Below are 16,804 nucleotides of genomic sequence, written 5' to 3'. Positions count from 1 at the left end.
ACCATTTTGATTGCCCTTGAGCCGCGAAGTGAGGAACTAAGATTTCCCAAGGTAACGCCTACTCAGATTCGTCTGTACTTTTCGGACAGCACATCACATCACCGGCTGTGCGTCTCACGAGGGCATAATAAAATGATAGTCGAGCATGCAATAATATGCTATTGCTACTACGTTTAAACAATGTATAGACGGAATGAGGATGAGCAAAGGTGTCTGGATAGTGAGACAGTGTTATTAAAAACTCCTCGTTTGACGAGTCTGTAATCTTGCTGTCTTTAGATGTGTCACACATTATGTGCTACAGAACATTATTCCCTCAGATAGGCCTAGGTTAGTCAATTATGCTTTTAAATAGCCTACAGTTGAAATGTAGGCCTAGCCCTATGGGATAAAAGGATTAGGACATTTGATTGATCTTGAATATTATTATTAACTCAACTTTCAGTGAATGTATGCCTCATCCTGATGGAGACTGTATAGTGATTTATGGAATCGATGTTCCCCAATTAATTAGCAAGCTAACCACATAACTAGCCTATTTACGTAACCACCTGTTCTTCAGAAAGTGAACATTAGGATGTTATTTTGAAAAGCTAGACTCAATAGGATCATGAGGCTAATGGGGATTATTATGTTTTCATGACAACAACATGCTTTGTTTTTAATTCTGGGTTGATTTAAAGTAGGTCTATAACTTAGTTTAAATGGTTAGGACAATATGAGTCAGTAATACAATGTTTTATTGAGTTCACCCACCAATCCAGTAGCCTAAAATGTGTGTTGATGCCTTGCATTGTCTCAACAAATGTATTCCAAACCTGGGTTCATTGCCCCCTCTGCTGGTAAACGGTAAGAACAACCGTTTGTGTTTTGCTCCGACTAGGATACATTACAGAAGGCCTACTACTAAGACTACTTGTTGGGTTAATATCGAATAAACACTGTAATTGAAGTAATAGCCTACATGTAGGCCTGTGTTGTTTAGAACAGCTACACTCGATTATCTGGCATGCAGAATAAGCAATGGCTATCAAAGTTCTAAATTATGTAGGCCTACCCTCAAGTCGACGTCACTGCCACTCTGGTCCTAAGAGGCTGTCGAGTTACCTGCAAAATGGAGATACTTTGCTCCCAGACCCCGAGGTAGCCTATCACATAGTCATTTGGTCACAGAATAAATCAAGCATACTCAGACAGCAAATGTGTTGCAGTTCAGATCCAGTCCACACATTCTTCTGCCCAGTTCCCTCGAAGGGCACCATTCGTCACAGCCTCATTAGTTTTGTAAAACAGGTTATTCTCACTTGACTGTGGTCTATCTAAAGTGGCGTACATTAAAAACACCCCATTAATTTACATTTAGCAGATTCTTTTATCCAGAGCTGTTACGGTTGTCCAAAGGAGTAGACCAAGGTGCAGCGTGGTATGTGTTCATCTTGATATTTATTTGAACTCTGAGCACTTAAACAAAATAATAAACAATGGAAAACAACCGTCACGTCTTGCAGGCTTTACAAAGCAGTACAAAAATAAGATCCCACAACTCAAGGAGGGAAAGGGCTGCCTAAGTATGGTTCCCAATCAGAGACAACGATAGGCAGCTGCCTCTGATTGGAAACCATACCTGGCCAAAACATAGAAATATAAACCATAGAATGCCTACCCCACACCCTGACCTAACAAAATAGAGAAATAAACAGTCTCTCTTAGGTCAGGGCGTGACAAGAGCGACTTACAGTTAGTGCATTCATCTTAAGATAGCTAGGTGAGACAACCACATATCACAGTTGTAGTAAGTAAATTTTTTCCTCAATAAAGAAGTTATCAGCAAAGTAAGTACTTGTTGGAAAAGACAAGTGCAAAAAAAAGTATTTGGGGGGAATAAGACTGACTGTGTAATTTAAGATACTCTTTAAAGAGGTATGGTTTCAGACGTTTTCGGGAAGATGGGCAGGGACTCTGCTTTCCTAGCATCAGGGGGAAGCTGGTTCCACCATTGGGTGCCAGGAGAGAGATAACTTTGACTGGGCTGAGCGGGAGCTGACCTCCCGTAGGTGTGGGACGGCCAATAGACCAGAGGTGGAAGAACGGAGTGCTCGGGTTGGGATGTAGGATTTGAGCATAGCCTGAAGGTAGGGAGGGGCAGTTCCACTTGCTACTCCGTAGGCAAGCACCAGGGTCTTGTAGTGGATGCGAGCTTCAACTGTAAGCCAGTGGAGTGGTCGGTGTGATATGAGAGAACTTGGGAAGGTTGAACACCAGGTGGGCTGCGGATTTCTGGATAAGTTGCAGGGGTTTGTTGGCACAAGCGAGGAGCCCAGCCAACAGAGAGTTTCAGTAGTCCAGACGGGAGATGACAAGTGCCTTTCCTCCTGTGTGAGAAAAGGTCGTACTCAATGGATGTTGTAGAGCATGAATCTGTAGGAGCGAGTCACTGCTTTGATGTTTGCAGAGAACGACAGGGTGTTGGCCAGGGTCACGCCAAGGTTTTTTGCACTCTGGGAGGGGGACACTGTGGAGTTGTTGACTGTGATGGAGAGGTCTTTGAGCGGGCACACCTTCCCCGGGAGGACAACCAGCTCCATCTTGTCGAGGTTGAACTTGAGGTGGTGGACAGACATTTCAAAGAATGTTGTGTGGTAGTTTAAAATACCAAGCAAATAAAACACCACTGTGGATGGTTTCATTACAGAGTACAAAATGCACCACCATTTTGTAGGAAACAAGTGCATTCTCCAGAGTTACATCTGCAACCTTATAGAACACACAGACAATGAATTGAAAAGGACCAATACGTTTAAATTCCAATTCACTTAGAGTAATAGAGGCACCTCTATAGTTTTGAAGCCATTGGTACATTGTGGGAGGCAATACATCTGACTAGAGAGACTAGCACCTCTACACTATAACACTAAATTCATGCTTTATTGTGATAGAAGCAGGGGCGGACTTGAAGAGTGACACAGTCATCTTGGTATAACCCAAAAAGTTTTTGAGCTGAATTCCTGGTAATTATACAGTGGCATGTTCCCAGAATGATTTTCCTCTAAACACACCCATTGATACAATGGGGGCTAAACATTAGTATCTATCACTAGCAGTATAACCTGCTGAAAAAAACAGCATAGACCAGCCTAAATTTCAAGCTGACCCATTCTGGTCTACACTGGTCAGTGCTGGTCAAGCTGATCCGAGCAGCATGGTCTAGCTGGTTAGGCCGGCCGACCAGCTGGTCAAGCTGGGGATGCTAGTTTATGCTGGAATGCTGGTGACACTGGTATGCTAGTGACCAGTTTATGCAGGAATGCTGGTGACGCTGGTATGCTGGTGACAAGTTAATGCTGGAATGCTGGTGATGCTGGTATGCTGGTGACCAAGCTGGTCCATGCTGGTCCAGCATGGTAGCCGGTCAAGGTACTCTGGCAAAACCACGCCCAACATTATCATATTTCCCAGCATGCTCTATTGCAGTTAGATTTTTGGGGAATTGTTTGTTTCAATATTGTTTTTGTTTGTTGTATTTTTGTATGTACATTCCTGTGTTAATGAATCTTATGCTACACAAAGATAAATAAAATACATTTTTCTAAACTAATCCAATCTGTTAGTTGGATTTATTGTACCCGTTACTGAAATGGTTGTTCTAGTTTAGATCCTTTAGGTAATCTCATGAGTTCATATTTTTAAACCTGGCAGTCATTCTGAATGAATATTGTGGGTGACTAAAATAAAAATGGGATGTCCCCATTCTGGCTGGATTCTGATAGGAATTAAACATCACTTTGCTAGCCAGCATAATGTGACTTGCATGTCTGAGGGGAAAGCTAGGCTCTGAAAGTACTTTGTTGCTGGTTTAGTTGGTGACCACTATACCAGCAGATGCTTGTCACAATGTCCAAAACAGATGCTGGTCACCAGCAAAAACACAGCGAAGGCTGGTGACCTATGCTGGCCTAGACTGTTTTTGTCAGCAGGGCCAAATATGTCAGACAGGTGGATAAATAACAAAACAATGCACCAATTGTCAGGTCAAGGGGTTGAATGTAAGTACATTTATGGTCACTAAATTCCCAGTACCCTTTCAGATCTTACAGGGACTGGATAAATAGTCCTAGACAGAAATTAATAGACAGATATCTGTGATCAAATCCAGACAGGACACAGACAAATGTAGGCCTTTTGTTGAGATTGCAAACCAGGCATGATTCCAGGATAGTTTCATGCCCGAAATTATTCCTTGTTAATCTCTGTGTTTTGATTGTTGTGTGGTGAGGTGCCCATCTGTCACCACTCAGCTCTGCATCAGACTACTAAAATGAAGGTGCTACAAAATAATTTAAAAAAATGTTAGGTAACTTACAATAACATTGTAATTACATTGCTTTTCACCACGCATGTATTCCGTGATAATATAAGTACACAGAACAAAAATATAAACGCAACATGCAACAATTTAAAATATTTTACTGAGTTACAGTTCATATAAGGCAATCAGTCAATTGAAATAAACTCATTAGGGTCTAATCTATGGATATCACATGACTGGGAATTCAGATGTGCATCTGTTGGTCACAGACACATAAAAAAAAGTATGGCCGTGGATCAGAAAACCAGTCACTATCTGGTGTGACCACCATTTGCCTCGTGCAGTGCAACACATCTCCTTTGCATAGAGTTGATCAGGCTGTTGATTGTGGCCTGTGGAATGTTGTCCCACTCCTCTTCAATGGCTGTGTGAAGTTGCTGGATATTGGCAAGAACCGGAACACGCTGTCGTACACGTCGATCCAGAGCATCGCAAATATGCTCAATGGGTGACATGTCTGGTGTGTATGCAGGGACATTTGTAGCTTCCAGGAATTGTGTACAGATCATTGCGACATGGGGCCGTGCAGTATCATGCTGAAACATGAGGAGATAGCAGCGGATGAATGGGCGGCAGGTAGCCTAGTGGTTAGAGCGTTGGGCCAGATTGAATCCCCAGGCTGACAAGGTAAAAATCTGTCATTCTGCCCCTGAAAAAGGCAGTTAACCCACTGTTCCTAGGCCGTCATTGTAAATAAGAATTTGTTATTAACTGACTTGCCTGGTTAAATAAAAATAAATAAATGAAAATGAATGGCATGACAATGAGCCTCAGGATCTCATCACGGAATCTTTGTGCACTCAAATTGACATTGATAAAATACAATTGTGTTTGTTGTCTGTAGCTTATGCCTACCCATACCATAACCCCACCACCACCATGTTGACATCAGCAAACTGCCCGCCCACACGACGTCATACACACTGTCTGCCCGGTACAGTTGAAACTGGGATTAATCCTTAAAGAGCACACTTCTCCAGAGTGCCAGTGGCCATCGAAAGTGAGCATTTGACCACTGAAGCAGGTTACGACGCCGAACTGCAGTCAGGTCAAGACCCTGGTGAGGATGAGGTGCACGCAAATGAGCTTCCCTGAGACGGTTTCTGACAGTTTGTGCAGAAATTAATCGGTTGTGCAAACCCACAGTTTCATCACCTGTCCGGGTGGCTGGTCTTAGACGATCCAGCAGGGGAAGAAGCAGGATGTGGAGATCCTGGGCTGGCGTGGTTACATGTGGTCTGCGGTTGTAAGGCCGTCTGTGGTTGTAAGGCCGATTGGACGTACTGCCAAATTCTCTAAAACGATCTTGGAGGTGGCTTATGGTAGAGAAATGAATTTCTATTGCAACAGCTCTGGAGGACATTCCTGCAGTTAGCATGTCAATTGCACGCTCCCACAAAACTTGAGACATCTGTGGCATTGTGTTGTGAGACAAAACTGCACATTTTAGAGTGACCTTTTATTGTTCCCAGCACAAGGTGCACCTGTGTAATGATCATGCTGTTTAATCAGCTTCTTGATATGCCACACCTGTCAGGTGGATTAATTATTTTGGCAATGGCGAAGTGCTCACTAACAAGTATGTAAACAAATGTGAGAGAAATAAGCTTGTTGTGCGTATGGAACATTTCTGGGATCTTTTATGTCAGCTCATGAAACATGGTACCAACACTTTACATGTTGCCAATTGTTTACTTGTCCCGTCAATAAATCTATCAGATTTATGCAGCAACAGTGCTCATTTTTCTTTATTCTCTCGGATAGTCAACAGTTGAAGTATCCTGGGGTAAGGAATATTTTTGGGACTTTACATGTTGCGTTTATATTTTTGTTTAGTGTAAATATATTATTTCTGTGCAATACATGTATTTGGGCGCTTATCAATTTTGTAGGCGGAGCCTCGAAGATTGGGCCCTCACTTTCCGGAAGTATCCTCCTTTGCGCCTTATGGAAGTGACGTCAAGCTGTCAACATGTAAGATGGCGACTCTTCACAGGCAAAATGCTGCTGGGCGGAGAAAAGTCCAGGTAAATGTATCTATATTGTCATGCAGAGTAAGGATTTTTGAAGTTGCATTCATGGCCGCGGAAATGTATATTTCGCTGCTTATCCATGGATGTCTTTAATCACTCAACGTGTGGCGGGCAAGTGCAGCTGGTCAATCCCAGGCTCTGGCACCGCTAGCAGAGAGCTAGTTTAGCTTTCAGCTACTCAAAGATTTTGCGACCCGCTGCAAATTACTCAATTCGGTTGACCGAGACCGTGTTTCGAGTTTAATGGGTTGTCAAGATATTTGTATGTGAAAGTGGGATTATGGGGTGTTATTGCGGCTAGAGATGGAAGAATTCCCCCCGCGCCCACCCTCACGAGATAGCTAACTGAAGGACGTGATTTTCTATCTTGGCTATCTAGTATGCAACCAGTTGGATGGTGCAATTATCTTTTGTCTGATTACAATTTGATAGGCTTGATCCTATTTTGCCCGACGTCATCAAACTGTAGTCACACATATGCAAGACTAATGATGGCATGCAGTGTGTTGAGTGCTGCATTACAGTACTATAGATGGTCAACAAGTCTCCTTGTCCCCTGTTGATGCAATATAATGTTTGTATGTAGATATCTGCAAATGTGTATTCTGCACCTGGAAAACCATTTGCATTGAATTTTCCAGATTTGCATTGCAGAGCCACTGCAATTTGCATATAGTGAAATAAAAACAATTTTACTGTCTGTCAGCAGGCTATGGTCTCTCAGAACATACATTTAGGCTGTGGGACGGCTATTATTTACACAACTCTCAAACTCTAGGCGGCATTCTGCCTTCTCCCTGCAGTTCTCAGCCATAGAGAGAAATACTTATGGTTGTCTTTTTGTAGGCACTAACTCCACAATGGATCGTTGGACAAAGCCTAAGGGAAAAATGAATGCCGTTTTGGATAAATGCCAAAAATAAGGTCTGTGGTAAACACAGGCTTAGGAGATTTTATTTGTTTTGTTCTATGAGATAAACGTAATCAGATAATGTCACTTTTTCTGAATTTTGAAGAATTTGTGATTTAAAAAAATCACGAAGCACATACAGGCTTCATAAAGGTTATGACTGCTATTATCAAATACAACAAAACGTATAAGATTTACTAAGCCTGTGTTAAACTCAGACCTTATTTTCTGCATTTATTCCAAAACCCAATTTTTCCCATAGGGATGGGTGAACGAACCAGAGGTAACTCATGTTGTGGTTTTAGGACTACAAGGACTGGTGAGCTCTATTAGCTTCGCCCAAGACTGCCTTGTGAACTAAAATCCCAACTCTGTGTTTTAACGTTTAGAACATCCCTTAGCTGTGGTATATTGACCATATACCACACCCTCTCGGGCCTTATTGCTTAATTAGCAAAGCACCTCGTCTTGTCTGTTTTCTGTAAACAAGCGCTGTAACACAGAGATATGGCTGTGTGGGAGCACTAAACCTATCAAGGTGTGTATCAATTGAACTATTTTTCTATTATTATTATTTCTCGCTGATATGAAAGATAAGGTCCTTCTGCTTCCAATACCGTACCGCAAGCGATGCGTGTTAATGTTCAGATTGAGTGTCGGGGTTCTTAACAAAACTCCCTCCTACAGAAGGGACCTTTGTCCAATGACTCTTATATGTAATGGAATTGAGAGTGGTGATGAAGGGATAGTATTTCCAGGACTCACCTGACACTCCTGCTGTAGCATCATTCATTTCCACTGGTACCATCATCCATTTCAACAGATATCCTTGACCGATATACATTACCAGTGTTTACAAGCCGTTTATGTCACTTGAAAGGTTTCAGCAACAGTGCCAACACCAGTGCCTATATGTTATTATAGGTATACAGGACAATGTCAAGGATTCACCAGAAACAACACCAATCTATCTTCATTTTATTGTAATATGGTTCAAAGTGCACTCAAATCCAGTTCTCTCTGCAGGTATCCTATGTGATTAGGGATGAGGTGGAGAAGTATAACCGCAATGGGGTGAACGCTCTGCAGCTCGACCCGGCCTTGAACCGCCTCTTCACGGCTGGCCGAGACTCCATTATTAGGATATGGAGCGTCAACCAGCACAAGGTAACCTGTCCGTCACCTAAACACTTCACCTAGGCAGAATGCCATATTATCATCTTGACCCCTCTCCCTCGAGGTCACACTGTGGTTTTGATGTCTCTATCGCTCACCTTTCCTTGATTCCTGACATCCTATCGTCTCCTTCTCAACTGTATTGGAGAAGGTCCAAGGTCCCTCCCCGGTTTTGAGAAGGAGGCGAAGAGAGGGGATGTTAAAGGTGTCGAGGAAAGATGAATTGAGAAAGAGCTAATATTTTAGATGCATAGATGTACAGACCAATGCCTATGGTCAATGTTCAAGTGAAAAGATCCAGACTTATTTGTTGTGCTGTTATTGTAATTGATTGTCATAGAAGACTTGCATAAACCCACTGATTTTGCAGCGTAAACTCTCTTTATTGCAGCAGGACCCGTACATTGCGTCGATGGAACACCACACAGATTGGGTCAATGACATCGTCCTCTGTTGCAATGGGAAGACATGTGAGTCAGTGTAATGTATTAATCCAGAGCTGAAGGGGTTAAATTGAGCCCTACCCTTCAGAATGGAAAGCATATATTTTTATTAAAGAATTATCACTGAAAAGCAACCAGATTTTAGGACATTTCCATCACGTGCAAATTGGCAAAACCCTGTTTATGGATATTTACTCCTATATGTCCAGGGAAAATCTCACTTTTAAAAGTTAATATTCTGTTAACTCATACCCAAATAATGTTGTTGACTCATCCTATACTCGTATTTGTGGCCAAAGCATAAATTGGAGAAAAAACACTTAAAAAAATACCTCAAACAGACCATTTCAAAAATACTTTATATTTTGTCATAGAGGGTGTCGTCATCCTCCTGAGCTGGCCAATCAGCGGTCTACTCACATTAGTATTGTTAATGACCGGTATACAGTATGCCCACACATTCCAACAGAGAAAGCTGCTTTTTAACATACTTAATTACCATTTTATGGAAGGAAAACAATTTCACTCATATTGTAATTAATTATAGGTCATATTTCATAGAAATCTGGAAACACTGGACAGTTACTTAAGCTTGCAAGCCATTGGTATAAATAGTTGTTTTTTTTGCCTTTGAAAATGTATGTTTTTAATGGCATATTGTCTGTTCCTAGTTATCCTGTGTCTTAAAAATAAAGACATCTTACTCTGTATTCCAGTGATATCTGCTTCCTCAGACACCACAGTGAAAGTCTGGAATGCGCATAAGGGATTCTGCATGTCCACATTGCGAACACATAAGGTATGTAATAGCATACTATGTACTGAGCTCCAAAATCATCACAAAGGCCAAACTTAAGATACATACGCATAACGTTACTGCTACATTAGAGTTAACATGCATGTCTCAAGGTATAGGCTGAAGCGCAATCAGAACCAAAATCTTACTCAAAAGCACTGACTTGGCATCAGATTGATGTTAACCCCCTATGGTTTTGTCTGTACAGGACTATGTCAAAGCCTTAGCCTATGCCAAGGACAAGGAACTGGTGGCCTCAGCAGGGCTGGACAGACAGATCTTTCTATGGGACGTCAACACACTAACGGCACTGACCGCATCCAATAATACTGTCACCAGTGAGTATGCTCTCTCATCTGGGTCCTGTTCAGACATTGGCCACCGAACTGAAGAAAAGGAACTGAAACAGGGAGGGACTACCTGGAAACTATCATTTTCTTTTCCTGTTGCATAAAGTGTTTTCCATTGCTTGCCCTAATGAACATGACCCAGCTATATCATGTCACAGGCATATCCTAGACTGAGTATTGTAAATGTTCACTGCACTACTTGGAATGAAGACATGAGATAAATGTGTATCTGGAGAACCATCATTGAAGACAATGTTCTTGTTTCTGTAGTACACATCAGTTTGAATGATGGATATCTTAAATATGTAAAATACACTGTGTCTCAGTGGGACTTTCCTGGTTACTGACGAGTGGACTCTTGAGACAGACCTGAGTGTTTTGGTAACTATGCTGTTGTTGTCGTCTCCCAGCCTCCTCACTGAGTGGGAACAAAGACTCCATCTACAGTCTGGCTATGAATCAGATGGGCACCGTCATTGTGTCAGGGTCCACTGAAAAGGTGGGTTCTTAAATCACACTTGTATTGATATAGTTGTAATGTTTCTAGTGATGTGATGAGATTGGTATAATACTTCCAGCTAACTGAACCTGTTACTTCACCTCCACGTTCTAAAGTAAGATGTGTGTAAGAACAAAGATTGTGCCACCAACGAAAACCTAAACCTGTGTTTTCATATACCTCATAGAGTGAATGTGTCCTGCTACAGGTGCTGAGAGTTTGGGACCCTCGAACCTGTGCCAAGCTGATGAAGTTGAAAGGCCACACAGACAACGTTAAATCATTACTGCTAAACAGGGATGGCACTCAGGTAAGGATGGCTCTTAGAAATCTCATCTCGTTTCTCACCCTTAAAAATGTCAGCTGCAATGGCTCGCTCATGTTTCATAGGAGGGAGAGGACTTTTTCAGTCATTTCTGGAATCTGCTGGCAATAAGCTGCGAAGGAAGCTGCCAACCTGGAATTTTTCAACCTGGATTTCGAACTACCCGGACATTTTTGTGAAAGTTTTGAAAATGTTGTATTCCTAATGTTACATCTGCTTTTCCCCCCAGTGTCTCTCGGGCAGCTCAGACGGGACCATCCGTCTGTGGTCGCTGGGGCAGCAGCGGTGCATCGCTACCTACCGGGTGCACGATGAGGGTGTGTGGGCCCTGCAGGTCAACGAAGCCTTCACGCATGTCTACTCCGGCGGACGCGACCGCAAGATCTACTGCACCGACCTGAGGAATCCAGACCTCCGCGTTCTCATCTGCGAGGAGAAAGCCCCAGTCCTCAAGGTGAAAGGGGTGGGGTTACTGCGATATGCCGAGCCGACGGCATGCTGGGAAACGTAGTTGAAAAGGTTGTAACTTGTAGATATTAGGCCTAGATGTTTATTGGACTTAAGTATTTTGTAATATTAACTCAAATGTTTTTTTAAGACTGTTGTATACAAGAAAGTACACTAGTATAATAATTAGTAGAGTCAGGAACGCATTAATGAGACATTTAAAGATAATCAGCAAGTAATATCAAGGTGAAGTCATACTTAAGTGTTTCTGTTAACAACACATTGATTCAGATGGAGCTGGACCGCTCGGCAGACCCCCCCACAGCCCTCTGGGTCTCCACCACCAAGTCCACCGTCAACAAATGGGTAAGCAGCATATCTAAAGTAGAGTAATAGGGTTTTTATATGAGTAATGGATATGTTCATATTAAATAGACATAGTACTACTGTAAAAAATATAACACAGAAAAAAACAGGATTCAGTGAGGCCTGTGTGTCGCTGTATACTTTTAATGCAATGTTCACTCCCTGATTGTGTTTCCCATCATGACTCATTGCAGTCTCTGAAGGGCATTCATAATTTCCGAGCATCTGGCGATTACGACAACGACTGCACTGCTCCCCTGACGCCTCTCTGTACTCAGCCCGAGCAGGTCGTTACAGGTAAAAACACCACACACTTCTTATTTTTAATAATCCATTAATCATTCAAAATGATTGATAGATTCAAACTTCATAAATCTCCCAATGAACTGCATGGCAAGTTTTGTAATTAACCTTTATTTAACTAGGCAAGTCAGTTAAAAACAAAATCTTATTTACAATGACGGCCTACCCTGGACGATGCTGGACCAATTGTGCGCCGCCGTATGGGACTCCCAATCACGGCCGGATGTGATACAGCCTGGATTCGAACCAGGGACTGTAGTGACGTCTCTTGTACTCTTGCCTTAGACCGCTGCACCACTCAGGAGCCCATATCTATTCTATATTAAACCCCTTGTGTATTTTGGGCTCCCGAGTGGCGCAGCGGCCTATTGTCCGGGTTTGGCCAGGGTAGGCCGTCATTGTAAATAAGAATTTGTTCTTAATGTTCTTAACTGACTTGCCTAGTTGGATAAATAAAAAAAACATATATATATGTTCTAGGCTTAAATGAGTGTTGTGTGTATTTCTGTCCACTAGGGGGAGCCAGTATTATCCAGTGTCACATTCTGAACGACAAGAGACACATACTAACCAAAGACACCAACAACAACATTGCATACTGGGATGTTTTAAAGGTGCGTGCCTTTTGCTCTCTCTTCTACCTATCATTTATCTTCCATCTCTCCATTGTTTGTCGTATTGTATGATTGAATACCTCTTGTCCTCATCCAGGCGTGTAAAGGGGAAGACCTGGGAAAGATGGAGTTTGACGAAGAGATTAAAAAGAGGTTCAAAATGGTCTATGTGCCAAACTGGTTCTCAGTGGATCTTAAAACTGGGGTAAGCTGATCCTGCGCTGTTTTACATTCTAAGCTTTGGACAGTCAGTGGAACAGGGATTTGTCCTCATTTTAATACATATATTCTATTGGGTAGATGTTGACCATCACGCTGGATGAGAGCGACTGCTTTGCTGCATGGGTGTCAGCCAAGGATGCAGGCTTCTCCAGTCCTGATGGGTCTGACCCCAAGTGTGAGTGATAATTTTTTTACTGCTCTGTAAGCTATGGTTGACTTTTTAAAAATGTTACCCAAACAGTGTTACCGTACATGCAGTATCATTCCTACAGAGTTCTATTATTTTCTAGTAAACCTGGGCGGACTGCTGCTGCAGGCCTTACTGGAGTATTGGCCCCGAACCCACATCAACCCAATGGATGAAGAGACAGAGATGAACCACAGTGAGCTGCTATACGCATATACACACATACAATTGCATTTACTAACAGTATAATGCAGACAGCCTTTGTGATATTCTATGTTCTGATGTGTGTGTGTTTGTGTGTGTTCAGTGAACGGGGAGCATGAGAGCAGGATACAGAAAGGTAACGGCTACTTCCATGTTCCCCCTCACACACCAGTCATCTTTGGAGAGGCAGGGGGAAGGACCTTGTTCAGGTAAAATACACAATGCTATCTCTGTCTATCACAGTGTAGGATCAAATAGCACTAAAAGTGCAAACCCCACCCACATGGCCCTCCCGGCAGGCTTATTCAAGGCTCTTTCTCGCTCTCTCTCTCTCTCTCTCTCTCTCTCCAGGTTGTTGTGTCGAGACTCCGGTGGTGAGACTGAGTCCATGTTGCTCAACGAGACCGTGCCACAGTGGGTCATCGACATCACCGTGGATGTGAGCTCTCGTCCTTTAATTTAATGATAAATATAAATGTCTTTCTACAGTAATGTACTATAGCTAATTGTGTAGTGTTTATACACTATGATTCTCATGTATGATTTTCAACTTTTTCTTCCCTGTCTTTTAGAAAAACATGCCCAAATTCAACAAAATCCCCTTCTACCTCCAGCCTCATTCTTCTTCTGGTGCAAAAACCTTAAAGAAGTAAGTGAAACACTTTTATAACGATTGAACCAGTTTCTCTGTTCCTATTAGTGTTGCATGTTCATCCTTCCCTGCAAACCACATTTTGCTAAAGAGATCATTCACTTGGAACTATTTTTCTCACTGTTCAATGTTCCAAGCTTGCGTTATATTCCAACGTTGTGGTCCTTCCAATAGGGACCGCCTGTCGGCCAGTGACATGCTCCAGGTGAGGAAGGTGATGGAGCACGTATACGAGAAGATCATCAACCTGGACAACGAGTCTCAGACGGGGGCCTCGGGGAACAACGACAAGCCCAGTGAGCAGAAGGAGGAGGAGGACGTGGCCGTGCTGGCCGAGGAGAAGATTGAGCTGCTCTGTCAGGACCAGGTACTGTGCAGCTTATACGGTACAGTCCCCATATTTTGCCTTTGTGTTACATCTTGTATTAATATATGTTCCTAAAATCACTTTTCGTTGTCTATAGGTATTGGATCCCAATATGGACCTGCGGACCGTCAAGCATTTTATCTGGAAGAGCGGTGGAGACCTAACCCTTCACTACCGGCAGAAGTCCACGTGAGGTCGCCTGTGTCGGCGAAGAAGGCTCATCTTCTGCTAGCCTGCCCTCCTCTTCCTCCTTTCTTCCTTCCTCTGGCACCAAACCTGGACTGTTCAACTCATCCCACCAGACCCATGTGTTAGTAACACAAACCTGTGCTCAACGACTCCTATGAGATCTTATAAGAGGTCACAACACCTTAATAACCCCTCAAAAAGGTCCGTAGCCTGAGCGTCACACAAAATCACCATTCTACACCCAGCCATGTAGAGAGGCGTGAGAACACGCAAGGAGAAAGGCGAGAAACAAGTGTTGCTGTGTACACTGTACAGTGAATGGACTGAGGAATATTCCATGGCATTTTAAGGTTTTTGTCATTTAGGTTTATTTTTATTCAATGTCTTTGCCTCCTTTTGTTTAACTCCCCCCTATCTGTAAGAAATATGTTTTATTGCCATGCCCATCTTCAGAGAGCGAAGGCGTGCCCTTCCATCTTGAGAAAGTCACTATGCTTGGGGGTTCACTTTGTAATCTGATTGGTAGACTGCACACGTTTCTTTTTCTTTTTTCTCTCCCCCTATACATTCCAGGAACACGCTTGGTTTCCAACCACCTATCACTACCCTTCATCCCAATCCATGTTTAGGAAACGGTTAATTGAGGAAGATTTTCTGGATTGTCAGGCGACCATTCAAACCAGTCAAGGACTTGACAGAATGTAAAGACGTGACTCTATAGTATGCATGTGTGATATCCTTCAGTTTCCTCAGTTTGGCAACTGACTGATGTATTGAAGGCGGCTGGGTAGTTTTTCTCTCACCAAATGGACACATACAAGGACACATCCCCCAAACAACTGAATTTATTTAGCTAACGAACGCTGATATTAAATTACTGACCCTATCTTTCTTTTTGTAAATAGACTGTCATTATTTTGTAGGCAACTTGGCACAAGTTGTACACCTCATCAGGAACATTTGATTTATTTTTGATGTTGTTGAGAACCCTGTGTTATTTTCAAAAGGTTGCTTTCTCATGTTAAAAAGAGGAAAGAAAAACCACACGTCAAGAAGCAACGGATATGTAAAGGATCTCACCCACGGAATCAGGATGTTTATAGGCTACTGTACTGTATTTTAGAGGAACGCTACATTTGTTGTCATTGGCATTACCCATGACAGTCTGCAGCTAAATCTACTTTTAAATACAATGACAAAGGTCTATTGGGAGATATTCTTGAGGGAAGTGGAGGGAATCTCAACTTTTTATTTTATTTATGCAAACAAAATGAAGACTGTGCTCTACAACTCTAAATGGATTACTCCAACAATGTGAATTGCACAGTGCTATAGCAAATGTATAATAATAAATCATTTATTTGGTTTTAGTTGAAAGATAAGCTTTGTCTGGTTGTTGAAAAAGCTCTACATGAAAAAAGCTACCACCGAATGATATGCTTCCATATCCACAACCCCTGTGCTCACACGTGTTGATGTAATTAAATGTAGTATATTTTGGGTAAATAAGTGCTTAATAAATTAACCAACATGACAACGAGAATAAAATTCTTTTGAATTTCAGAGGACGATGAATTGCATCGATCAGAGACTTGCGGTCACAAATCATATTGCATAATTCCAGGACACAACAGGCTACCAATTGCAATGTTGATGTGATATTTGTGTGATGATTTAGTGTTTCTTCTCGACCATCCTTTTCTATAGTGTATTTGACCGAGTTGGAATACAAATGCTGCTGGAAGCAGGCCTGCAGTTGTCATGGTCTGAGACCTGTCATCTGTGGGTCTATAAAGGGCTGGTTCTAGACATAAGCGACATACGCTCAGTCGGGGTGTCAATTTACTATTGAGAGTAAGAATAGTAGAATACACCAGGTGCAATTTTTAAATTTGGTTGTGTGTCAGCAGTTTTTGTCTTATGTCAGTCACTCAATTAGCCATGTCAGCAACAACAACACAAATCTGTAATCATGACTGAAAACTGACCTGGCACGCAGGGAATGTGCCCAGGGGTTATGACCTCCAGGGCACCCCAATGACTTTGTTATTCTCACTCTGATATCAAATGTGACTGACTGCCTCGATTCGGTCTCCAATAGACAAGACATCTTCTTTGTCTACACCCATTCAGCATCGTTTACACCCTCTCATTAAACCTTAATCCCATCCATCTCTTTAAGGATTCACATGTGAGGCCATGTGGTAAACACGCTGACGTTATATCAAATAAAATCGAAGTTTATTTGTCACATGTACATGAAGTTGTAAACGGTACAGTGATAGTACTTGCATTGTAGCAATATCAAAAACAGAAAGTGTCCTGATAAAAATATTTTCGAATTTTTTAAATCTT

General features: G+C 42.2%; 1 protein-coding gene across 4 annotated transcripts; it reads left to right on the top strand.

Moving 5' to 3' along the window:
• The first annotated feature begins 6,301 nt into the window (after positions 1–6,301).
• wdr48a (WD repeat domain 48a) lies at positions 6,302–16,012 on the top strand. Of its 4 annotated transcripts, none has more exons than XM_029755526.1 (19): positions 6,302–6,393; positions 8,336–8,476; positions 8,880–8,955; positions 9,645–9,727; positions 9,933–10,062; positions 10,485–10,573; positions 10,782–10,883; positions 11,128–11,352; positions 11,637–11,711; positions 11,906–12,008; positions 12,531–12,628; positions 12,726–12,833; positions 12,929–13,025; positions 13,141–13,233; positions 13,345–13,450; positions 13,593–13,680; positions 13,814–13,890; positions 14,068–14,260; positions 14,358–16,012. In XM_029755526.1, exons 1-19 carry the CDS (start codon positions 6,346–6,348, stop codon positions 14,451–14,453), a joined length of 2,028 nt encoding a protein of 675 aa, XP_029611386.1. In that variant the 5' UTR covers positions 6,302–6,345; the 3' UTR covers positions 14,454–16,012. The 4 variants fall into 4 exon arrangements, with proteins under 4 accessions (XP_029611386.1, XP_029611384.1, XP_029611385.1 ...); XM_029755524.1 differs by having other exon boundaries at positions 10,761–10,883; XM_029755525.1 differs by having other exon boundaries at positions 8,877–8,955.
• Positions 16,013–16,804: the final 792 nt, after the last annotated feature.

The sequence above is a fragment of the Salmo trutta genome, chromosome 6 (assembly GCF_901001165.1).
Source record: "Salmo trutta chromosome 6, fSalTru1.1, whole genome shotgun sequence".
Lineage (NCBI taxonomy): Eukaryota > Metazoa > Chordata > Actinopteri > Salmoniformes > Salmonidae > Salmo > Salmo trutta.
This window is presented reverse-complemented; position numbering and strand designations above follow the sequence as displayed.

Excerpts from the sequence above, each read along its gene's own strand:
- wdr48a (XM_029755523.1), top strand. The coding sequence starts at position 6,346 with ATGGCGACTCTTCACAGGCAAAATGCTGCTGGGCGGAGAAAAGTCCAG. Across the intron at positions 8,477-8,876 it reads GGAGCGTCAACCAGCACAAG|CAGGACCCGTACATTGCGTC; the intron begins GTAACCTGTCCG and ends TCTTTATTGCAG. Across the intron at positions 10,574-10,760 it reads TGTCAGGGTCCACTGAAAAG|AGTGAATGTGTCCTGCTACA; the intron begins GTGGGTTCTTAA and ends TATACCTCATAG.